At 48.0% G+C, this 25,554-nt stretch overlaps 1 protein-coding gene across 1 annotated transcript in view; it reads right to left on the minus strand.

Annotated features, from left to right (window-relative positions):
- The window catches only part of FLI1 (Fli-1 proto-oncogene, ETS transcription factor), a 119,096-nt gene that overhangs the window by 43,327 nt on the left and 50,215 nt on the right, over positions 1 to 25,554 (minus strand). The window contains exons 2-3 of the mRNA XM_084781561.1: positions 10,435 to 10,646; positions 363 to 517 (exon numbers count right to left, since the gene is read on the minus strand). Of these exons, the coding sequence (XP_084637687.1) occupies positions 363 to 517; positions 10,435 to 10,646 (367 nt within the window). The remainder of the gene's footprint in view (positions 1 to 362; positions 518 to 10,434; positions 10,647 to 25,554) is intronic.

Below are 25,554 nucleotides of genomic sequence, written 5' to 3' on the forward strand. Positions count from 1 at the left end.
CTTACAGGAAGGAATGGTGGGGGGTGCGGCAGCCTCGCCTCTGCTTTCTGCCTTGGTTGCATTTTGGGGGTACAGGGCTACTCATGGGGCCTCTGCCTTGTGCTGTGTTTGAGAGCGAGGCTTCTGGAGTCTGAGAGTCTGCGTGCTAGGGTTCCAGTAGAATGCGAGATCCTGCTAGGGAGTCAGGGACGTTTGTGCCACTTTCCACAGCTTGCATTTCTCTCATCTCCCAAAGACTAGGGTGCTGGGTAGGGTCTTCAGGTTCCAAGAGACAGGTCCACCCTTCCGCAATAGCCCCCCCCCCCCCCCGCCACACCCGAACAATGGCAACGTGGGCCACTGGCAGCCGCTTCCCAAGGTACCTGCGGGCACGATGACTCTCCGCTCGTTGGTGGTCATGTTGGGAGGAGGGGGACCATTCTTCTCATCCATGTAGCTGTTGTAATTCATGGGGTTGGTTTCCCCTCCACCCACCAGCTTGCTGCATTTGCTGACACTGCAGTCCACCGGAGACTCCCTGGAGTGCGAGGAGAGATAGATCAGAAGAAGTCAGCTGCGATGCGGACATCTCTCTCCAGTCTCAGCAGGCTTGGCCAGTCACTCAGACACCCGTGGGATACTAGTGACAATGGCAAAGAAATATTGCTGCCATTCTCCATACAGAGCCCTGCCTGATTCTGGCACAAACACCCTGTGTCTCTCCGGTGAGTGTTTTCAGTGGCCTCTAGCCCTCCCAGTCTGTCTGTAGTATCCAGTTTCAGTCTGCTTGCCGGTGACCAACACTTGCCCACCTTCACTACTCCTTTTCTTAGGCAGGTCCTATAGTACTTTGTGTCTGCCTTGGTTACAGGACTGAGCACAGCACGAGATGGTCTGGGTGGCCTGTGCCCTGTGTCTGCCATTTCTTTTGACGGTGCCATCACTCGCTGGTCCAGCTATTTCTATTGCACACATAGCATCTTAATGCATTTCCACATGCTGTTTGCTTTATCTGAATTTCCCAATAACCCTTCCAGATCTCTGAAACAGGGGTTACTACATCGCCTTTATGGTTACCAAGATAGAAAGGTGTGGAGACTGGCAGAATCACATAGCTAGTAAAGGAGGATGCAGGCCCCGGGGCCCCAGTGTTAAGCTTCTCAATTAAAGTCCACATACAGAAGAGCTGGGTGCTGCGAGGAGGAAGAGGAGGAGGAGGAGGAGGAGGAGGAGGAGGACCCTTGAATACATCCTAATCTGCAATGACTCTGGCAGCAATTTACAGCCCTGAGCAATAAGTTCACAGAGAAGAAGCAGCATGGAAGTGCACAAGGAAAAAAGCACATCACCAATCTTGGCCTCAAACAACACAGGCCAGTTAGCATTTGCTATTTGCAGCATCTGGCACTGAGCAATGGGCCCCGGAGAACTAGGCTGACATACCCTGCCCCTCATGGTCAGCTGAGTACATGCAGGATACACCGCAGATCCCCAGTGACCTTCAGCTAGCCTCATGGAGCTCTCAGCATGTCAGGGGAGATGCCATCCCAATTTGCTCAGCTCTCAGTCTGTCCAAGGAGCAGAGCCATAGCAGAGTCCTAGAAGGTACAGCAGTAGGGCCTGTGCTATGGTACCAGACAGCAAGCATCATCCTTGCAGCCTAGGAAATGGCCAGTTCCCTTGAGAGTGCCAAACCAGGAGGCCTTCAGACCAAGGAGATGAGAGGGTTTGGATTACAGACTACCAGCGCTGCATGCTAACCTTTCCCTAGGTTCCCAGGCCTGGCCGCCGCCCTCAGTCACTCTGCTCGGTCTGCTGTGAGTAGAAACAGATTGAGAGCCCTTAAGGAACAGGCTTTGCCTGCTAAGGGAGTCACCCATCTCCAGAGCCAGGGCAGCAATCACCAGCCCGGGAGGAGGGAGAGGAGTCCATGGCTCCCGGGAGTCAGGCAGCACGGGGAGGCCTGAGCACATTCAATAAAGAAAATTAAATGAATTTGTTTCTTAATCTGAAAGGAAAAAAATATTGCAGATCACTTATCATGGCTGGGAGATAAATGCTCCGCTGAGATACCAGAAGGCAGACGGTAATTTTTTCCTGATGTCTTACGGAGGAGAACATGGGCTGAAAATGAAAATAAGATGTTTAACTTACACATGTTAGAATTTAAGGTTTTACTATTTGCCTACTGTTTTTCCAGGCAGAGAACCAAGAACCAGCCGTCATAGTCCCAGATTGTTGAAGGTTTAATGTCCCCATGGCAGTTGGAGGGGAGGCAGTAGCAGATCGGGGCTTGTCACCAGCGCTCAGCCCTTTGGCTTCTGCTGTTGAAGGACTTGGCTTAAGATAAAGCAGCTCCAGTCAGACCCTAGTGCCTGTGTCTAAGCTGAGCTGGCCGGAGCACACTGCTGTCCCTCAGGAAAACTGTGTGTGCATACACATACACACTCACACACACAGCACACACACGTAAAGAAAACATTCAGACTCTGACTTTACTACACACGCACACACACACACAATAACAATTCACTATGGCTCTACATACTTCACTAGACATATCACGTGCACTATGCTAACATGTATATGTGTATCCATGTACTCTGCCGCATAGGTGCATATTTACACATTTGTGTGTGCACACACACATACACCCACACATATATACATACCCATGCTCCATTGTATATCTGCACACACAATGCAAGTGTGTACACACATCCATACAGTCATATATACTGTATCACATAAAACATATATATGCACTCTACCATCTACATGTATATAATATATGCAGACAAGCATGCACATATCCATAGTCTACCACACACACACAGTTAGAAAAATGCACACCCTTCATCATGGATATGCACCTATATGCTAGCATGTGCACATTCCCTCCCCCTGCAACACACACACACACACACACACACACACACACAGTCTGGTTGTCTTCCCCAGATTCTTGTCAGATGAGAAACTATCCAAATGCCAGAGAAGCTTGGAGAATTAAGTTGGCCTGAAACCAAGAGAGTGGAATTTTCATTGGCTGGTGGGGGTGGGGAGGCCCCCTTGTCTCAAAACACACACACACACACACACACACACACACACACACACACACACACACTTCCTGCGCAGGGTGCCTAGAACCAGAAAGCCAAGTTCAGTGGAGCAGAAGAGGAGGCTCCCATTTCAAGGTCTCTCATTTACGAATATTGAGGAGGGTGGTTTTTATTTTATTTTATTTTTAATGTTCTTTTTCATAGGAACTCAGCCTTGGAGTCTCTGCATTTAAAATTGGCCTCTTTTTGGACAGAGATTAGATCTTCAAAAATGTACAAAGTAGTGGCCCGTCATGGTTTGGAGCTGTGCCCCTTTCTTGAGGCCCAGACAGTTGCCATCAAGGTCTGCAAAGGGACTTCCTTAGAATAAAGTCGTGACACCCACCCAAGACCTTTTTCCTTGCAGAGATGGCCCTCCTGCTCTGGTTCAGGATGAGAAAGGAGGAAGCCGTACCTCACTGGCTTTGCCTGCCAGATTCACCTTCATCTCCTTTGCCTCAGCCAGACGGCGCAGCCATGGGCTTGGTGACCACTGCCTGTCCAGGTGAAGGCCAGCATAAAGGCTGCTCTTTAATGAGGCAGCTGGCGCCTGTGAAGAGGGCTTGAGGAAAACAAGAGAGAGGAGGCGGGAGCCCTGGCGGGGGAGAAGAGGTTTGGCCATTCATTTTGCCAATACGGCTGCTGCTAATTTGTATTGAGACCTGTACTTAAAACAAGCAAGGGGTTGGGGCCCACAGGCAGCTGACTGTACTGGGGCAGGTGACAAGAGGGCTTGAGGCTGTCACAATAGACAAGGAGGAAGTGATGGCTTCAGATAATTCAGAGTATCTCTACCTCAGGCCTGGGGAAGACCACAGACAGCAGGCCGTAGCAATAGACATACCTCTCCTAGACATAAACTTCTTTTTTCTGTGTGTTTTAAACACTGGTTTTATTTTATTTTATTTTATTTATTTATTTATTTATTTATTTTTTGGTTTTTCGAGACAAGGTTTCTCTGTGTAGCCTTGGCCATCCTGGACTCACTTTGTAGACCAGGCTGGCCTCGAACTCACAGCGATCCTCCTGCCTCTGCCTCCCGAGTGCTGGGATTAAAGGCGTGCGCCACCAAAAGGCTGCCAGTGGTTCATAAAGATGCCCTCAGACTCCTAAGCAATATATAAAACGAGGTGTGAAACACTAAGAGGGGTGAACGGATCTCAGACGTCTTTCTCTCACAGGTAACCTGTTTCACTCAGAGTGCCTGGACACATAGCGCATCATCACAGATCAGCCAATACACAAGCCCCCCCAAAGGCTGCACAGGCTCATGGTCTCATTAATTTCTATCCGTGTGTCTTCCATGGAGCATGCGCATTTTATACCTGAGGAAACTGGGCTGCCTTCCGGGTTTCTGAGAGACCCGTGTGTAGAGAGAGAGAAGGGCGGGGGGCGGGGGGGGGGGTGGTGGTGCTAGGAGGGCGGGGGCGGGGGCTGCTTCTGATAAGAAAGTGTAATTTCAAGAAATGAAACAAAATAAAAACCACACGCAAACCCCTCACCACCTTGGCTTTCAACACAGGCGGTGTGTGCTCTGCTTCTCGTGCGAGGTTTAGAGTGTAGAAATGCAGGAAGGTGCTAGGAAAGCTCACGGGGACAGCATGAAGGAGGATCATTTTCCTGCAGAGTTCTCTGGGTGTTGGATGCCTCCTTAAGACGCTGCCCTGACCAGCTCATCTCAGGGCAAGTGATGCTGAGTTCAGATCCTGAATGCCAGGTACCTGAAACTAGTTCTTTTTTTTTTTTTTAACCCCTCACAAACGGATAGTGTTTCCTTCACGCACCGTTTTCCCCAATTACCATGGTCGAGACAGGATGCAGCTGAGCGTTATTTGCAGACCACAACTTGGATCAAGTTTCTGAAGTTTCTATTCAGCACAGAACTTAACAGGCTGTGCTGCTTGGAGGGCAACTCAAGAGAACCAGATTCAACCACAACAGGAAGATGGGAAGGGAGAGAGTCAACCTCCCACAGCTCAGGCAACCCAGAGGATCTCTCATGCCTCAGCCCTCAGCACTTCTGCATGACCCTTTGACCTTGGTCCAGATTGCTGCTAGGATAAAAGGCAAGAGGGGATTGCAGCTCCAGAGACACAAAGTACCTCCTTCCTGCCAAAGGCACAAACATCTATGGAGCGTCCAATAAGCACAAAGAAGAGACCCAGGAACCCAGGCTTCTCAAAGAGGGATGCCCTGTGAATCCCTGGCAGTCCGAAACATTCTGCCGCAGCACAGTCCAATCCAAGTACACTGTGAGTCACATGTCTGAGCCACGAGGATCATTTCCACCATAATTGTAGGTGCATTCTTAAAATAAAATAAAATTAAAAAAAAAATCAAGAGGCTGGAGAGATGGCTCAGTGGTTAAGAGCGCTTGTGAATCTTGTAGGGGACCGCATGGTGTCTCACAACAACCCATAATTTCAGTTACAGGGGATCTGACCTCCACAGGTACCAGGCATGCATGGGATACACACACACACAGACACACACACACACACACACACACACACGTAAAACACTCATGCACAAAGCATAAATAAATGAACGAATCTAAGGATGTAAATGAATTTGAATATAGAGTCAATGCATTAGTATAGTAAAATAGTCACAAGACCATCTTTTGTCCCCGGCAGAATCAACGGTCACCAGGATGTTTTACATTTTATCATACTAAGACCATTAAGTTCCATGTGTTTATTACATTATGGCACGTCTGCTCCATAGACAAGCCACATTTCAAGTGCTCAGCAACATGGGGCTAGCCAGCGGCTGCTGCAGCAGAGTGCTGGGTGACACAGGCCTGGCACATAAGCCAAGAACTCCCAAGTTGTCTTCCCCGCTTTGTTTCCTGGTTTGAAAGTTAGGAGCACTTATACATCCTCCTCTACATTTGAAAACCAATTTTGTGTGTCTGTACATGCGTACACATTACACGTGTGAGTGCATACATGTCAGGGCATGGGTATGGAAATCAGAGGACAACTCGAAGGGGTTGGGTTTTCTCGTTCTACCGTGTAGAATGTTCTGGGGGGTAGAACTCAGTCTTCACGCATGCCAAAGCAGCTCATTGGTCCTCCCCTACATTTCGTGTTATGAGAAGTGGACTTTCTGAAAATTAGCAAATCATATGAAAGCCTTGATAGCCACCAGAAATAGAAGGCATGGCCCTGTCGCTGAAGATGCCACACATTCTGGTCACAGGACATGGAGAAGGAGGGTTGGCTATTCTTTTCCCTGTTGGCAGGCATTTGTGGTGCCAGAAGGTTCTATGCAGGCTCTTGGGGGAGAAAAAAAATGTATCAATGGTGTCTCTCTCTGTGCAGGTCATCTTGCGGTACAACACTGACTGGCCAGGCACTGTATACCTGCTGGCACAGTAATTGCATGACTATGTGGTGGGTAGCCAGCCGCTCTGTGACTGGAAGCCTAGCGCATGAAAGGTGATACACGACTGGTATGACAAGCCTGCTCGAAAGCCTGTGGCTGGTAGGGTCCCGGGCCCAGTGAAAACATAAGGGCTGCTGTTTCCCCTTATGGACACACGTTGTTAAATCTCCTAAATAATTATGTTCATATCAATAGGCTGTTGTCGCTTTCCGTCTAGAACAAGGTGGCTTTTCAATAGAGAATGATGGTTAGCGCAGAGACTCATACCTCACCAAAGTGCTGAGAATAAGCAGCCCCAAGTAGGACATCTATATCACACGCCCCCCTCCCCCAAGACTACAGATGCTGCAGAAGGATGGATGAAAGAGCTGAGGGGTGCGGAGGATGCCGTGAGATGCTGACACACAGCTACAACATGCTGCTACAATCACAAAGACCCAGTGGCAGTGGACCCTTGTGGAAGAGGGCACCCTTCCACATTCCTTTACTGATGGAGGAGGTCCCGTGGTTGGCTCTAAAGTCCATTAGAGCTTTACTTCTGCACATAAGTGAGGTTATTTCAGCTGCTCTGAACCTAAACTATCACTTCCTTAGCCAGATCTAATGAACCAGCTGATGGTATGATGCGCATGCAAAACCAGGTAAGTGTTCAGCCAGCTTAGAGAGATTTACACAGGCTTCCTCCAGCTAGTGTTTATGTGACCAAAGCTAGATATGGCCAGGAAAAGGAGTCAGAAAGTCTGTTTCCTCACAGGATTTTCTTAGCTTTGTAACAGTATTCTGTATGGCCCAGAATTCCCCAGGAGTCAGGGAAGGGGGCAGTGAGCTCAGAGATACAGGCTTGCTAGAGCCAACCCATGCTTCAAATCCACAGGGCAACCTCAATGGAGCTCAGGCCCTGGCCTGGCCTGGACATTTTAACAGTGGGGAATCGTTCAGCTGGGCAGTTGTTTCTCAAGTGCTCTAAACTCTGAAATGTCCGGGTACCAACACAAAGCCACAGGTGAAAAATCCCATGCCTGACTTCATGGGAGAATGCAAATGCAAATGCGGTAAACTATAGCTTTACTGTTGGGCAGTGTGCTCACATGCGTACAAACCAATGAATATTATGCTTAGTTGTTACACTATGTGTAAAGAAACATTCTAAAATCTGAAAAGAACCTAAAACCCGAATCACATTTCATAGGTTTCAGGTAAGGAAGACTCAACTCATACATACAGGACATGACCTTGAAGAAGCAACTGGACCTTGGCCTGCTTTACTGTGCTGCATGTAGCTTTTTCCTTAATGACTCCATGAGCCCTGCTCAGTGAGCAAAAGCCCCGCCACGTTCTAGTGAGGGAGGAGACAAAAACTTGAATAATCTACCAGGGAAAGAGAGTGATGGGGCATTGTTTTAGATTGGGTGACTATTAATAAAGGACTTTGAAGAGGTGATATATGGGCAAAGACCCCAGAGAGACAGACAAATTGATGCAGTAAGAATGTTCTAGAAAGAAGAGACTTGAAGAAGATAAGCTGGGAAGTGGTGTGCTAGGGTATCCGGGAGCAGCAGGAGTCTTGGGTGATGGTGTAGAGGAAGGGAGGAAAGAAGCCAGGGAGAATGGGCTGGTGATGGGACTCCACTGAGGCTTTCAAGTTCTGTCGTAAGATGCTAAACGGTTTTGAGTAAGAAGGTTACTCTTGAGGAAGGGTAGATGACCCTCACTGTTGCCTGTCAGGAGAATAGAGAGAAGGGAAGAGGACGAGGGGAACACAGGTGCCTCTCCTCCAGTTGGGAGAGATGCTAAGGGCTTGGCAGGCAGTGACAACTTGATGCAGGCAGCAACAAGACCATGCATGGACTCTCCAACACTGAGATCTGGATTTTCAATAGAAAGGAGAAGCGACTTGTGCTCCAGGGAATTTGGGAGACATTTCTGAACTGGCCTCATCAAAGGAGGGTGCTGGCAGAATTAGATCATGGTGCAGACCATGACGCACAGAGAGAGAGAGGGAGGGATGGGCAGGACGATGCCCAAGGAACCAGAAAGCCCGGGCTGGTGCCAGGTTGGCCTCTCTTGGCTTCTTTTGTATGTAGTAACAGCATTAGAATATTGGCCTCCTAGGAGATAGGTAGGGAGCAAGTGGATGAAAGTGTTTGATAAACTGTACTCTGAGACTGGATTTACAAGGGTCGCGGCATAACCATCATTCTCTCTGTGGAGAGAAGCGCCGCAGAGGAGATTAAGGGTCAGATCCTCTTAGCTTTCCTAACCCTAGACCCTAGAAGGGTGGCCAAGGTCCCACTTCCTGGTTTTAGTTAGTGGGATGGAAGTGTGGCAGGGCTGAGACAGCTGCAAGGAGGAACTCTCTCCAGCAGTGTTCCCCCCCCCACCCCACCCCACCCCACCCCACCCCACCCCACCCCACCCCACCCCACCCCACCCCAGCCCTCTCCCTCCTCCTTCTCCCCTTCCTCAGGACTAGTTTCCTCCATGACTCACACAGCTAAGCCTCCTGGAGATGCTGCCTAAGCCTCAGTCCCAACCCCAAATCCTATGGGCTTTGGCTTCCAAAACCCAGTAGACATTTTAATCCAGAGGTTGTACCACTTGGTCACAGAGGACCCTGTTGCTCCCCCACCAGCCTGTGGCTGCTAACTGCATCCACCTTTCAAATGTCCAGCCTCAGTAGCCTTAGGTTCGCTCCTCTCTTCCGCTTTGCTTTGGCGTTTCTTGAGCCTCTTCTCTTGTAACTGACGCTTTGATATGCCCTTTATGCATCTCTCCTGGATTTCTGTAATCATAGCTGTCACCCTAGCCCAGAACTTTGATTTCTTATCTGGGCTATTTCGGGTAACTTCTTATCTTTCTGTCTCTCCTGTCCCCAGTCCCTGCAGGACTGGACAATGATGGTCACCTCATCAGCCTTGACTCACGGCTCTGATTATGTGCAGTGTCGTGGCAATCCTGAGGGGCAGCCTCTGCCTGTGGAATCGGCTGGTTTCTTAGCCTGTCGAGCAAGGTCTTGTCATTTATTTACTTATTTATTTATTTATTTATTTACGCACTTTCACTTTCATGTCTTTTTGCTTCAGGCTGGGTGGATTACCTGGGAATCCACCGGGGATTAGCAGGTAATAAACAAGACTTCAGTGTATCGTGGCCACTAACACTGTTGGGCACTTTGGAGTCACAGACAGTGTCCTGGGTCCTTTTCTTGCAGCAGCACACTCACTAAAGCTGTCAAAAAGTAGGTGTTCTGGCTTCTGGCTCAGACAAGAGGAAGCTGCTACTCAGACGGATTTAGATAATTTAGCCAAAACATAGAGGCGGGCCCTGAAGCCCGGGCTACCTGTCCGCGGCTGCGTGCATCTTGCTTCAGTGCTTTTCCTATCCCTGGATTCTTCTTCCTAGTTCCATAAGCGAAGTCCTACCTGGCTTTTCCTAATTCCCTCCACACACACTTCCCATGTATGAGGCTGGCTTCCTGGCACACCATCCCTCTTTCTCACCACATCTCTAGTATTACTAGAAGAATGGGTGGGTCATCTTTGCTCTGGTGAGTCCCGCCCAGAGGCCTTAAACATCCTCAACAGCACAGGAAGGGCATCTTACCACTAAGTTACTTTCCCAGAGGGGCTGGACCTGGGCCAGAGCCTGACACCACACCCGCAATCCTGAGTATCTGCAGCAGGGTCTTGGGGCCTGGTCCTAGCTTTGCTTCTGTGGCCTACACCTGGACTCTGAGAGGCAGGTGGGCTTCCAAATTATATTCCTCTTCAAGTCTGTAGACCTTGCTCACATCAGCTGACTAGGAACTGACAACCCCTCGCCGCCCCCCCCCCCCCCCCCCCGGGCAGGTCAGCCCCAGAGTGTCATCTGCGGATGTGCAGATCTGTCTGACAGGGTGACCCTGGAAGGAGCGGTGCTCGGGTTTCTCCTACTACATAAAGGACAGCTCTGGCAGGCTCACCTGGATCCATTCATGTGGTCATACTCCCGCTTGACGTTGACCCTCACTGGCTGGTTGATCCACTCCTGCTGCGGTGGCAAGGGGTTGATTTTGTGGGGCTGCCCGTAGTCGGGACTCCCCGAAGCAGTCATGTCTGCCTTGGGGAGATGGGCTGCTGCTCCGTATGCTGAGTCAAAGAGGGACTGGTCGTCACTCACCACTGACAGAGCCTCCTACAAGAAGGGAGAAGAGACAGAGACAGTGTCAACCCTCACCCAGGCCAGCAGCACCCCTGCTCTGAGATGTCACACGGCACAGGGCCGCCTGCTCATGAAGTCATAGATGTCCTCGGTAATAGATTCTCATTGTCGGCCAGGCTTATCCCTGTGTGGGACCAAAGGAATCTGAGCAGTGGATTGGAAGAACGCTAGAAACAGGTGCCCTTGCTGAGTGTGCAGGCTAAGAGCCACACAAAGGAGAGTGGAGCCAGGGAGGCTGAACACAGTGGTGGAATAGGTGGTGCCAGTCATGTTGGTTCTGGCTTCCAGACCTTAACGGCAGCATGTTTCACTAGTTCTGCGGCGTAGTCAAGTTGCTAGGAGAGGTGAAAGTGAGCCTTTATTTCACAAGCGAGGCCACGGAGGGCCACCAGAAAGCCACACAAGGGGGAGCAGGGAATACATAACTTCAGCTAGGGCAGTTTCAGTGTCCTAATCGATAAGCTTGAATAGCTCCTTTGCTGATTTGCCAGGTGAATTAAATGAGCAATTCTGGTCCAAGGGTTTGGCGAGAATGCACAGTTGTGTGTCAGGGGCTGGCTAGCTGCTGCGAGTATGTCCTCCAGATGTGCGGATGTTAGTGTTGAAGGTTCAGCCATGTACATCAAGAGGAAGTATATAAAGAGCAGCCAGTGTATGGCCTCCGTAAGAGCCTGTAGTCCTCCAATTCACACTGCCCCATCTCTTGACTCAGGTGAGACTTTGGTAATGGGTTGAGAAAGGCAGCCTTACTCTTTCCAGAGACCGAGTGTCAGTCAAAGCATGGGGGTAAGATTCACCCATAACTCCAAATCACATTTAGCCATATGGATCCAAGGCCACAGTCTGGAGTACGGAATTTGCCGGAGCCCAGTGATGCACAAAAGAAAGCTGACCGAGTTCCAGAAGATTTATAACTGCCTTGTCATCAGCATGCTCTATTACATGCAATCCGATTGTGAAGAAAAGATAGAATACTATATGGGAAATAGTGATACAATGTCAAACACAGAGCAATACTCTGGAAATACTAGTGGTGATGACTATTAGTGTTCGAACAAGGGTTCCCTTGGTTTCTTGTTCTATGCTTGATTCTGCGCCCTCTCACATGCATATGGCAAATCCCTAATTCCCTGTAACTTGGATTATGACTCCCCTTGGGAATACAGCCTTTAAGGATATGATTAAGTTGCAAGGGGAAGATGAAGGTGGACTCTGAACCTAAGTGGCTCATTAGAGTAAGAGATTTGACATGCAAAGACCCCAGGATAGCTGTGTGCCAAGGATTGACCACATAAGGGATGGAGGGAAAATGCTTATCTGCAAACAAGAAGAAGAAGAAGCCTCAGAGGAAGCTAGTCCTGCTGGCACCCTGACCTTGGATTTCCAGGTTTCAGAACTTTGAGCAAATAAATTTATGTTGTTTGAGCTATTCAGCCTGTGGTGTGTTGCTATGGCAACCTTGCCTTTGCTTAAGAATAGAATAATAGATGATGAGACCCTTTTCAATCCTGAGGTTTGCCTACTTTCAATATATAACTCGTACCTCTGCCTAGAATGTGTTTTCTAATACAAAAACCCTTGGTATGTCTGGGTGTCCTTTGCACAGACCTAAAGCCTGCTGGGACCCTTCTGCTTTCCCCTGCTGTCCCTGTGTAATGTCAGGGGGAGGCTATGGCTCTGGGGAGCCTGTGTTTTTTTGGTTATTAGGTCTACTCTTTATTTCAGTTAAGGTTCTGTTCTGGTTTCATGTCCTAAACAAATTTCAACTTTTACCTGGGAAACTAATACATAACTCCAAGGTGAAAAATATGAAGTATATAATCTTCCAAAGGACTGGGCATGAATCTTCGACATTACCTGGTTACCACCCAAGAGTCGGCAGTCTCCTTTTGACCCTAAGAATGCAGAACAAGCCCCTAGTCTGTTGCAGAAAGAGATGGCATCTAAGCAGGTTTCTCTGTGGGAGGAGACTGTGCTGCTGGCCATGACTCGGCAGCTTTAAGAGTTCCAGCAGAGCCATGGACTGGCAGAGTCAGGGAGATCTGGGAAGCGGAAGTGGACTTGGGCATGCTGTGGGGAAGGGCAGGGCAGATAGTCCCCATCATCACTGCCATAAAGATAGGGAGGTCAAAAGCAGGAAAAAGCCAGATTATGAGTGCAAGGGGACATGCAGGTGATGCGATCAGGACATCCAGCAAAGAGCTTGCACCAAAGAACAAATTGGGGAGCTAAGGTTTGGTGGTCTTGTCAAGGAAGTGAGGTGTGCAGGTAGAACTTGTTTTAGAATTAAAAGTTTCCTTTAAAACACAGCTCCAATCAAAGGTGACTTGGTCAAGTGGCAACCTCGCAGGGAGTGCCTTGATTCACCCCTAGATGCCCCACACTTCTGACCATTGTACCCTGCCAAGTACATGTGCACACATCAGTTTTTTCTCACACCACTCCCCAATAACTATTCTCAGGTTAGAGTCTACATTCTAAAGGCTGTGAACACATCCGTTCTTCCACCAAGAACTTGCAGTATTTCTACTGCGGAGAACCTATGCTCTCTCACTTATTTTTCAATTACCCAGCCTTTCCCTATCTGTCATACCATTTGTAACGTCTCACTATAGCCTCAGTACAGTTCTAGCCACTTTCACTGGGGTCTTTTTTTTAAAACTCAATGCAAACCTTGCTGAAAATGTTCTAAGTTTCTGAAGCTTTTAACATACATAGATACACAGACACAGACACAGACACAGACACAGACACAGACACACACACACACACACACACACAGATGGAGACATACAGACACACACAGAAAGACACACACACACACACAGAGACAGGCACACAGACTTCACATATGCTTGTACACATGCATGCACGCACACAGCAGGCAGATTGATTCTATTTACAATCAATCACTGATAGACAAAGGGCTTTCTCCCCAAAACAGTGTGGAGAACAGACTCTGTAGATGAATGAGAATAGAAAAAGAGAGAATGAAGAAAAAAGGGGTCTTGTTGTTAGACTTTCGGACTGAATCTGAAAATCAACCTAGTAAGGATAAGTTGATAACAGCAATACAGTAAAACATTCGGGAGAGATGAGGTGCCAAACAAGTTGACTTAGGGCCCATGTGAAAAATTACAGTTGGGGTGAACATTCTTGCCACATCTGCAAGGAAATAGAACCCCTTTGTAATTCAAGCCTGAGACCATGCGTGGTTCAGTGCACTTCCTCTTCCACTTCCAGGATGGACAGTGACAGTGAGGAGGAACCTTCTCCAAACTGCTTTGGAGATAACGGCATCAGTGATGGAGACAGGAGAGTGGAGAGCGCAAGGAAGGGGACTGGTGTTAGGCGATGGTGGCAGAACTTTATGTCACTTCTGGGGACCGACAGAAGCCACGGTGGGTAATGAGATGTGGGAGTAGGTACCAAGGTGCAGCTGCAGCAGGTAGGTGAGAGCCATTGTGCCAGGGGGCATTTCCAGTCCACTTGCAGCTGTGCCTCATGAACAGATGTTGCCACTTAATGTGCACTCTAGAAAGCTCTTTACTTGAACATTAAAACTTTTAATGTTTAAACTCAAAACCATTACATTTACCAAACTCTTTATAGGAATAAGCATCATGCTGGTGTCCATGCACCTTCAGTGATGAGATATTGGTAAGTGTCTGGCTTTGGCATGGCAGACCAAATACAAAATGAACATCAGTGGCGGAATTCACTGCCATTCCTGGTTTCTAATGAATTTGCTTCTCCTATGATCTTGGGACATTGATGATTTCATTCAGAAAACATAGGTTATACTTGAAAATACCCATCGGGTCTATGTTGCTTAAAAATAGGCTCCCTACCCCTGTGCAATGTTCAGTTATAAGATTTCTTATTATCCCAGTAATGGTCACTAGACGGAAGGCCAGAACAGCCTCAGGAGTTGGTTTCTTAGAAACTTTCCATGCCATAGTCAGGATGTACTGGTTCCTCACCTCCCAAGCTGTAAACCCAGAAGGGGACATGTGGTCCCCGCTCTAAGTTGCTAATTGTTCTAGCACGTTGGTACCCTGAGATGTCCCTTTTCCCCAGAGTTCTTTTTCAGAGGAACTGCTTTAGTTAGCAGGCTGAGCTCTGGGCTAAACCAGTGGAGTGGCAGATAGCCTGAGTTTGTCCAGAAAACTTCTTCCCACAATCCTCTGTTGGTCCAGGGAGCCAAGAGATATGTATCACCAATGACTGACATGTATGTTCCGGTGAAGACTGCCTTCCTTACCTAGCACGGATAAGGTAAACTTTCCATATCACTTCTAATAAACTTGGTCTTAAGTGAAAGAAGTAAGCAGAAACAGTAGACAATTAGCAAAGCACTTACTAATTGTGAAATTATGTTTACAGGAAACCTGTAGGTCAGTCCTCTCAGCAGTATAATGAGAGCTGTGTGCTGTTTTCACCTCTTCATTTTCCTTTTTCAGGTGAGGTGACTTGTTCATGCACAGAGAAAAGGCAGATGATGTGGGATTTCAGTCCAGGCTCTCTGCTTGGACACAGAACTACTGACACCCACTGCTTCACTTCCGAGAAGGTTTGCTTTCCCAGTTAGACAATCGGCTCTTTGAAAGGGACTTTTTGTGGGTTTTGTAACTCCAAGCACAACCTTTAGAGCCAGAGAGGCTCCAAGTGCCAATACAAATTCTGTCCGTTGTTCCTTTAGTTCCCTGTGCACTGTCTGCATGCTGTAGGAGCCCCGTTTTCTCATCTGTAGCTTGGGGATGTCAACAAGTTCTAACGTGGCAGGTTGTAAATGAAAATAAAACAACATAATCTGAGTAAACTGCCTAATTGTCTATTCAATGTTCTTACAACGCAGGGAATCATTACATCTTTAGATTTAAAGCCAGTACCAAGAGATGGCCTGAGACTGTTTGGGATGGAGATGGTGAGGAAGGGACCAGATGGAGCCTGAGCAATGCTTTCTTCTCCTCTGGGCATTTTCTCAAAAGACCAATAGCTCATGGAGAAAGGCAATTTTGCTTGGTGTCTTTTTTTTTTTTTAATATGGGATGACTTTCCTTTTTCTGCCCTTACCCATCAGAGGCCAGGATGTGGCCTTAGGAATTCATAGCTTGGGCCTGCAGGAGCATCAGGGCCTGCAGTAGCAGCAGAGGTGCAGTAGCATCAGAGCCTGCAGCAGCAGCACCTGGGCTTCTCTGTTCAGCCACAGCACTGGCTTCCTTGGTCCGACAGCTTACAGACAGGGCATTTTGAAAGTTCCAAGCCTCCATCATGATGTGAGATAATCCTACTAATTAGCCTATCTATAATCTTGTCGTCCACCTCTCTCTCCTATTGGTTCTGTTTCTTTGTAAATTTTCATTCAGGTGGACAGCTGGCTCCAGAGAACCAGGCAGTGCAGAATAAGTCATCCCTTGGAGACCCCGTTGCCTGTTCCAGGAAAGTCCCCATATATCCTCAAGATCTCTTCGGTTTTTCTTTAACCACAGTTTGACTAAAACCTCAGTGTATCCTTCAGTACTGGCAATGATGTGCCCATTTGGAGAAGCACTCTCTGACCGTTTCAAGCGAAAGAAACTGTTTCCTTTCTAGGATTCCTGTATGAAAACAGCTCTCCTATATAGCTGCAGCCGCCCCGTATTCCAGGCACTTCATGCCACAGTCATGAACCATCATTGCCTACGGGATCATGAGCGTATTTATGTTCTGATTATTACATTTAAACCCTTAGGTGACAGGACATTATCCAATTCAAGTCTCCCCTTGTATGCCTGGAATAGCACCCGGTACCCAGTAGGTACTAACTAAGTAGATGTCTCTGAACGAATGAGTCAGAGAGATAATGAGAGATCATTTGATGAGTGAGACTCACGAATGAGAAACTGTTTGACTATTATTTACCAACTTTCACCTAACTTTGCATGATTTAAGTTGTTCCAACCTGACAGGCCATAGGATGGGAGTGCCACGAGAGCAGGAACACAGTCTGTCTTATTACTGGGGCGGCCTCAGAATCCTGTCCAGGGCCCAGAGTGTTAGACACTCAGCGGATGTTTGTGGGATGCATGGATTAAGGAGTAAGGGAAAGCTCAGCCGACCTGTGTGGGCTGTAAGTAGCTAAGTCCAAACCTTATATAACTCCTGGATCATGGACGGCCATTTTCCAAGCACTAGTCCACCATCCTTATGCTGTCCTTTGCAACCCTTATAGAGAAAGTCTGCGTGAAGAAACTAAGTGGCCATTTGGGATGAGTTGTAAACATCTGGTTTGTCCTCTTCCCACCCCATCACTGCTCTCTTGAGCAAAGGACCAGGAGCCCTTGGGAAACTCTTTGCCTTGGAAGAAGAAAGACCCAGCCTATAAATCCCTGGCACAGACCTTTGCAGGATGCTCACTAAGTCTTGCGTGTTCAGGAGCCGTTGGGAAGAAAGAGTAAAGATCTAGCAGGTTGGTGATAATTGTCAGATTCTGAAACAAGATTATGCTGGTCTGCTAGACAGTGTCTGCTTCACTATTCTGCATTTCCCATCTTCCTGTCAAGTGATGGATGCTGTTCCCTTGTAGGATCTGCCTTCTCCATCTCTCCAGCTTGAGTTCAGGCCTCTAGGTGGCAGAGACAAGGCTCAAGGAGGGTGGCCTTCATAGCAAAAGTAAAGGAAGCAGTAGTGCTAGGACCTGCTGGCATCGACTCTGCTTACACAACGCAAACTCGGGAAACACCAGAAGAATCCATGCAGGCATCTGATCCACTAACAAAAATTCACATATTTTGGAAGTTGACACATAAATACAAGTGTTCATACATACATACGTACATACATACAGACAGACAGACAGGCATGCAGACGTACATTCAGACAGACATTTATTCCCTTTACATTCACAAATCCATCTTGTAGCTTTTGTTTGCCTTAGGGTTTAGTAGCTTTTCATGTCAGTTGAATAATGGAGATCCTTCCTGGTCTAAGCATTGCCATGAGATGAAGACCAACAAGTCCATCTCCATACAGTTTAATTAAGGCAGGCATGGAAAAGCCTCTAGAGAGACGAAGAAAGATCTCCAGAGTGCCTGGAGATCTCCACACTCTATTCAGGAACACCCGAAAGAAGGTTTCCTTGCCCATCGTCCTATGAGCAGCAGGATTGAAACAAGAGTCACGGTACTCTTGGTTGAGGAGAAATCCCAGAAGCTTTTCCCATTCTCACCCCCATGAATCTGAGTTTCCATTTCCAACTGAGAGACGGTCACAAGACATGCAGCAAAGAGGCAGGGATTTCCCAAAGATCCATCCCTCTTCTTTCCCCTCGGCCTGCCCTGGATCTTGTAAGGGCAATCTCAATGGCTGCGGATCTTTGCTGGAGGGGATGGGGAAAGGAATGCCAAGTTCCCCATTGGTTACTACCCCAGTTCAACGGGTTCACAGAGCTGCTCCCAGACCAGTGCTCTGCAAAGCTAATCTCTGGCATATCCACTACTCAGGGTCACCATGGGGAGCACAGGAGCTTTGGCATTTTATTACATTCTTTGCATAATGACATGAATTTCCTTCTCTTGTCAACCAGAGGGCATGCAGAATGCTGAGGACTCTGTTAGAAGCAGAGCTTGCTACATTCTTTGCTTTGGGAACTGTTCTGCATAGGGAGATACATCAGCCTGGAGTGGGACTCTCCAGGGCACAGGGAGGTTCCAAGAGGGGGCCCATGGTGTTGTGCTCTAGGGCAAGCCTTCTGCTCCCCTCCCCTCATTAGTTGCTAGCCGTGTTTCCACTCCTTACTCCTTATTTCCTTTCCCTAGAGGCCAAAGGGGGAAGGGAACAGGGAGATAATTTAAAGTGGGATAAGGAAGAAAGTGGGAAACACTTGTCAATCACTGGTACTGCTGAGCCTTAATGCTATTTCCCCATATGGCTACCTCAAAATTTACGGTCTTGTCTCCTCCATTAAAACCAAAGGCTATTTATTTCTCTTTCCTTCCTTATTAGCAACTTTTCTCATTTCTGTCACACACACACACACACACAAAACCCCGACAAGAAGCAAATTAAAGAGGGGAGGGTTCATCTTGACTCAGAGTGTACAGGGATCCCATTCATCATGGTGGAGAAGACACGGTGGCAGACAAACATGAGGCGGGGCTGGTCACACGGCATTCATGGTCAGGATGCAAAGAATGACAAACATTATCGTGCAGGTTGCTGCCTACAGTAGGATCCCTGCCCGTGGAATGGTGGTGCCTCTCATGGTCAAGTCAGATCTTCCTTCGTCAGCTAAACCTTTCTGCAAATATCCTCACAGACATGCCCAGAGACATGTTTCCATGGAGACCCTAAGTCAACCAAATGACAACAAAGATTAACCATGACACCCCTGAAGCCAGGAGGAACACTTCTTGGCTGCTTCAACAAGTTCAGTGTCATAGAAGTACACTCGCTTGACCTCAGAGGCTAGGGGAGAAGAAGCACTAAGGCTTCCATCCACTTCATGGTAGTCCTTGAGGACCATCACCATGCTATGAGGAAGTCCAACGATGTTCAGGAAGATGTGCATGGAGAGGACCACATACCCACACGTAAAGGAGTGGAGACCACCTGCCACCTGCCACGAGCCACTGGCTCAGAATTGACCTCCATATTCTACGTGACAACAAATCAAATCGTTAAATAGTAGATGGAATTCCTGAGCACTGAAGTTGGCTCAGGCCGCTAGGTTTTGGCACTCATTTTTTTTAATGTAGTTATAGCAGTCGGAAGTGTTCTATGGCTAACTGGTGGTTAAACAATCCACACTCATAGGACACAGGGAGTGATTGTCATTATACTATAATTTTTGACACAGCAAGAATCAACACCATGATGGACCAGATGGAGAAACTGAGGCACAGAAAATAACCATTATGGTTTCATACAGTGAAAGGAAATCAATGTTGGGGTAAACTCCCCTGACAACTGTACTGTAGAATTACTCTTAGACAAAGGTGGGGGGGGCGCGGGGGAGGGGCAGAACGAACATCTGGTAGAAAGCAGCTGTAGCCGTAGCTGCGAAGCACAACCCTCACTAAGGCTAGTGCAGCCCTAGGTTCCTCTCCAACACCATAAAGCAAAACACCAATCAGACAAGGACCACAGTTTTAGACTAGAAAGGTTTAGACTAGCCCAGGCCTGGTGGCTCACACCTGCATCCCAACACTTGGGATGCTAAGGTAAGAAGGACCTAGAGTTTGAGGATCCAGCCTAGTTTTCTTAGTAAGATCTGTCTTCAAAAGTAAAATTGGAATAGGTATCACTTGGCATTTCCAAAAGACATTTGTAACTATGGCCCTTTAAATGTGACTTGGATCCCCATGGTACTGAAAAGGAAACCAAGGCCTAAGGAGACGTAAGACTTGTCTGGGGTTCCTCTTCTCCAGATTCTTACTCCAGTCGCCTGTCTGCAGGAGTCATACATCCCGGGCCATTTCCAGTTCGCCCTCTGTAATCGTAGGCTGTACACACACACACGCACACGCGCACGCACACACACACACACAGCCAGACCCTTCTTAGAGTCTTGAGACCCCTGGGGTGCATTGAGTCATCTGCTTGCTCACTGTATCCCCTTCTGAGGCCTCTCACTTCTGCTGTGGTTTGAATGTGTGCCCAATAGTTCCTGGCCTCAGGAATGGCTCACTGTCACTGTGTGGAGGTGGATTAGTCACGAGGGCACCCAGGTCATACCCTCTTCCTCACAAGTGCTTCTCTTTCTCACTTTCTTTTTTGTCCTTCAATCTCCTTCTTTCTTCTTTTTCTCCTTTCTGCCTTCCACCACGTGGCAACAGCACAAAAAGCCCTCTCCAGATAATGCCCTTTAGACTTACATCTTCCGATCTGCAGAAGCCACGAGCTTGATCTTTTTACTAGAATAGCCAGCCTATGGCATTGTGCTAGAGCACACAAAGCTCCAACACACAAAGACCTCACTCCACTGCCACCCCCCCACCCCACCCCCACCCATCTCAAAATACCACCTACTGGGAAAAGAGCATCCTCAGTGGGTGAGGATGACCCAGAGAAAGGTGGTCCAGTAAGAGTCCAGTGATAGTGGGATTCCTCGCACATGAAAGGATTTCATTGGAATGAGTAAATTAAGAGGATGGACCTAAGTGGGTTCAGAGGACAGGATTTCCAAGGCCTCTCAGGTCATGCCACACAACAGGATCCAGAGGCCATGCCTTCTGTTAACAGCCTCACATTAGGTGCTTCTCCAGGTCTCTCATGGGTGGGTGGGTGGGTGGGTGCCTTTACCTGGTGACTTTGAGTTTTTACCATTACCTTTTGACTGTAACCACATTTAAAGGGCATTTCTAAAGATCAAAGCTAAACTCTCCTCCCACAGAGAATGATCATACTGCTGAAAAGAAAAAAGTGCTGATGTGGAGATTCACAGGAAGGGGCATAAAGACTTGTCTGCATCCCAGGAAGAGAGAGTACTTCATGCTACAGTTTTACTTTCTCTCTGTCTCTCTCTGTCTCTCTCTCTCTGTCTCTCTCTCTCTGTCTCTCTCTCTCTGTCTCTCTCTCTCTCTCTCTCTCTCTCTCTCTCTCTCTCTAATGCACATATATGTGGAGGTCAGAGGTTGACGTCAGGTACCTTTCTTGACCACTCTCAGTTTTTTAACTGAAATTTTTTCATGCACTATATTTTGATCATCTCCCCCTCCCCCTCCCCCTTCCCCCCCTCCACATACATCGTTTGGCCTGGAACTCAGCAGTTTGGCAAGACTGGCTGGCTAGTGAGCTTGGGGAATCCTCTTGTCTCTGCATCTCCAGAGTTAGGGCTATAGACACAGGTTTCCTCACCAGTTTTCATATGGGCCTCGGGGAACTGAACTTGGGTCCTCACGCTTGCACAGCAACACAGGCATTGACTATCTCCTCAGCCCCTGCTGTTTCAACTCATTGCATCTGACCATGTAGAAATCGGCTTTTTCTAGAGGACAGCAGAGACAACGGGATTGAAAAGGCGCCGTTGCACTTAAATCAGTGGTTCTCAGCCTTCCTAATGCTGCCAGCCTTTAATACAGTTCCTCATGTTGTGGTTATAAAATTATTTTTTTTGTTGCTACTTCATAACTGTAATCTTCCTACGGTTCTGAACCATCATGTAAATATCTGTGTTTTCCAATGGTCTTAGGTGACCCCTGTGCAGGATCTTTCTGTCTCCAAAGAGGTCAAGACCCACAGGTCGAGAACCACTGGCTTACATCCTCCCATCGGACCATCTGGGAACCATCTCCTCAGATAGCAAAAGTGGAGGTGGCATAAGGTGGACCCCCATGGTGCTCTGGGACAGGAAAGGATGAAGGTAGATTGTTCATTGGCTGTAGTAAAGAACTTTGAAACTATTTCCCCTGTTCTGCCAGGCCTAATACCAAGAAGCATTAAGAACCCTGAGTGCTACAGGAGGTGATGATGAAAGGCAATGCTGAGGCAAGAGAGCAGAACCAGGTACCACAGGTACGTCAAGCTCATGTGAGCTGCCCTAGGGAGGGCTACTGAGACTCAGCAGAAGAAATGATTACTGTCGTTCTGCCTGACTTCTACAGGTGGTGGTACCCATTGTAAGGAATACTGGAATACTGCTTCTTTGTCTCCTTGAAAACACATGCTGAAACTTGGCCTGAAAATCATCAAAGCCTACATACGTTAATCGTATTTGGAGGCAAGGGTTACAAAGTCTGGAGTACATGGTTGGTGAGGGTGAAGCCCTTGCGATTAAGTTCGTGATGTCATCGGTAGAGGAAGAGAGACTCAAGTTAACTGGCTTAGGATGCCCACACCACCTCATAACTGCAAAATCCCCACCAGCCGGAAGGTTCCACCGGATCCCAGCAGATGCTGATGGCATGCTCCAGCACCACGAGCAAAGTAAACCTCTTTTGTTTATAAATCACCCAGTCCTGGATTTTAGTTATAGCTATAGAAAACAGACTAAGACAGTTTTGCACAGCCTCTCTTCTCTCAGTCCCATCGCAGAGGACTGTGGGTCTTCTAGAGCCTTGCTCCAAAATCGAGTGCAGTGTCTTGGTGCCTGATCACACGGGCACCACACAGCCTTGAATGCATCCCTGACCTGGAGAATAGTTTCCTGATACCAGAGGTAGGGTTGATGTGGAGAAGACGAACCGGGAGCAGCCTGTCTCCTGCATAGAAAGCTCTGGCCGTGTCGCTACAGTCAAGGTGAAGAAGGTGAAGGAGCAAGGAAGAAAGTCGCCTGTTTCTCTCCTGGTTTTGTGGCTATTGTTTTTTGCAACTGTATTCTAATAAAAGGCACGAGCTACCGGCTGGGCTAGTGCCCAGCTGTATGGGCAGGCCGAGCAGCTTTGGGCCGGTTACCGGTTCTCTTGCTTTTCAGACATTGAGCTATGCTCCGATTTCCTTGATGACGCAAAGCTGAAACCTGGAAGAAAGACTGCAGGGCTCCGATGTCATAGAGTCTGCATTTCTCTGCCTGCAGAAGTGACAGAGCAGCCTGGAGCAGGACAGAGTTCCTGCGCTTTCCTGTCCCTTCCCTGAGATAGGCTTTTCAGAAGCCCCTTGAGGCTTAGTCTATAAGAGTTTTACATGGAAGCTGGACCAGGACCTCGATCAAGGCCTGAAGAGATAACTGAAGACAAGAGGAGGAGGAGAGAGAAGGAGGCCATGTAAATCCGAGCTTCCTCCCCATTGGGGCAGACAGATGCTTGTCCATCAGGGAAGTGACGTACTTCTGACAGTTTGCTTAAGTGCTGGGGAGAGAAGCAATGATAGGTGTGCTGGTGCCCTGGGGTATTTCTTCAACTCCTGGGAACTTTTTCCCCCCTCATATACTGATTCTGATACTGTTAGCTTCCTGAAGACCAATGTCAGCCTTCCAGATCTTCTCCTCCTTTTTTTTGAGCACTCCAGCATCTAGTAGGTATACAATATGTTCTTCTGATGAACAAAAACCCCAGAGCATGATGGGAAAGGCAGAAACACCCCCCCCCCCCACGTCTCTCTCTCATATATGGATATCTCATTTTTCTGCTCTCTAAGTATTTTTCAGGAACCTTTGACCTTTACTCTCCATCCCAGCCTAGTCTTTTCTTTTAAAACCAGCCACATCCTTTGGTTATTTCTAATGTGAAGCCACCGAGGGCTCTTGTCAAGCAACCACTCTAGGTTGTTTTCTTAGAAACTACAACCTGACCCCACAGTTTTCTCATGTGACAGTTACCATGGCAACCAGACTCCTCAGAATTACTGGAAGCCCTGGAGGAAACACACACACACACACAAGGGGACCCTCTGCTCCCATGCCTCCACCAAGCCCTGAGGAACAACTGAGAATAGTGGTTCTCAACTTGTGGGTCATGACCCACACAGGGGCCATGTATCAGATATTTACATTGCGATTAAGAACAGTAGCAAAATTACTGTTATGAGATGGCAATGAAATAATTTTATGGTTGGGGGATCACCACAACATGAGATACGGTACTTAAGGGCCCAACATTAGGAAGGATAAGAACCACTGATCTAGAAGGAGGATTAAAAACAGAGCCATGAAGCAAGCCCCCTTCCTCACATCAAACTGCTACGGAGGGCTGAGCCAATAGGCTCAACTGGTTCTACTCTGGGAGACTGCCATTTCAACTTGATGGGCAGAGCAGGCAGAGCACCAGAAATTCCATGTTACTTCATTTCCCCCCGAGGTGTGGGGAAGAGAGATGCCCGAGTCGGCTTCCCAGGTCGTCAATGGCTGTTTCCTTTCTGTGATTCACAGCTGGGAGGCAGGCTTGGTGACCTCATGCCCATCAAGTGGGGAGGCAGCTCAGCCTTGAGTCCTGAGGGTGCAGTATTTCTAGCTAGCACATCTGGATGAACCATTCTATCCAGGGTGTTTAGTTTTTCTGTGGCCCCGGGGCATATGGTTACCATATTGTTACGGCAACATGTGGCAAAAACTTCGCCGATGGAGGAACAGAAGGAGGTGGTGCCTGGGGTCGGCCATTTTCTGGACTGGCTCACCAGTTTAGGGGCCCTGCCTTCTAGGCTCTTTGTCTCAGTCTTTCTTGTTAGCATCCTTTGTACCTGCTCCCACCTGTCTTCACTTGTGCTCTGTACTCCCATTCCACCTCTCTTGCTTTGTCTGCCTTCTGACGTCCAGTTTGACAGTTTCTCTTCTCATCAGATCTCCCAGTCCCTTTGCTGTCACTTGTCACCTTTAGGTGAATGTGTGACACATTTGTTTCCTCTTTGGGTATTTATAGTTACCAAGATGAAAATCAATTTCCCTTCCTTTGAGCTGGATGCAGCTTTTCCCTCATACAGTTGTCTTCTCCAGTCCCTCTGCCAAGCCAACCCCCACGCACTCACAGACCGCTCATCATCAACTCTCGGAAGCTTTCCTGCACTTCACGCCACCACAGTAACCTCTTACTACTTGGTCTGAGGTCCAGCCACATGCTAGACCTCCACCAACAAAATGGTGCTTTATTTCTCCGTGTCACACTGTTTTCTTTTAATCCCTAACTTTTTTTTTTTTCTGTAGTAGTTTTACACGTATTTTCATTCTGCCCCACTATCCAGATGGAAAGTGCTCCAGGGCCAGATTTTCCGTGCGCTTCTCTGTAGACATTATTTTCACTTACTACCCACTACCCACTACTTACTTACTGCCTTGCTCCCTCGATCCCTAAAGTAGGCATAATGAGAGAAGATGCTCCGAGGGCTGCCTTGAGTTAATGTGTATCAAGGGCTCTCTCTATGCAGGCTACTAGAGCAGAGCACTCAACTGCCATCTTAGATGTCCCCTGCAGGGCCAGACTGTCAGAATCTGAACTCTGCACCCACTGGAAGCAAATTCTATAGCTTTATG

This window comes from Acomys minous, assembly GCF_964271855.1.
Source record: "Acomys minous genome assembly, chromosome: 5".
NCBI lineage: Eukaryota > Metazoa > Chordata > Mammalia > Rodentia > Muridae > Acomys > Acomys minous.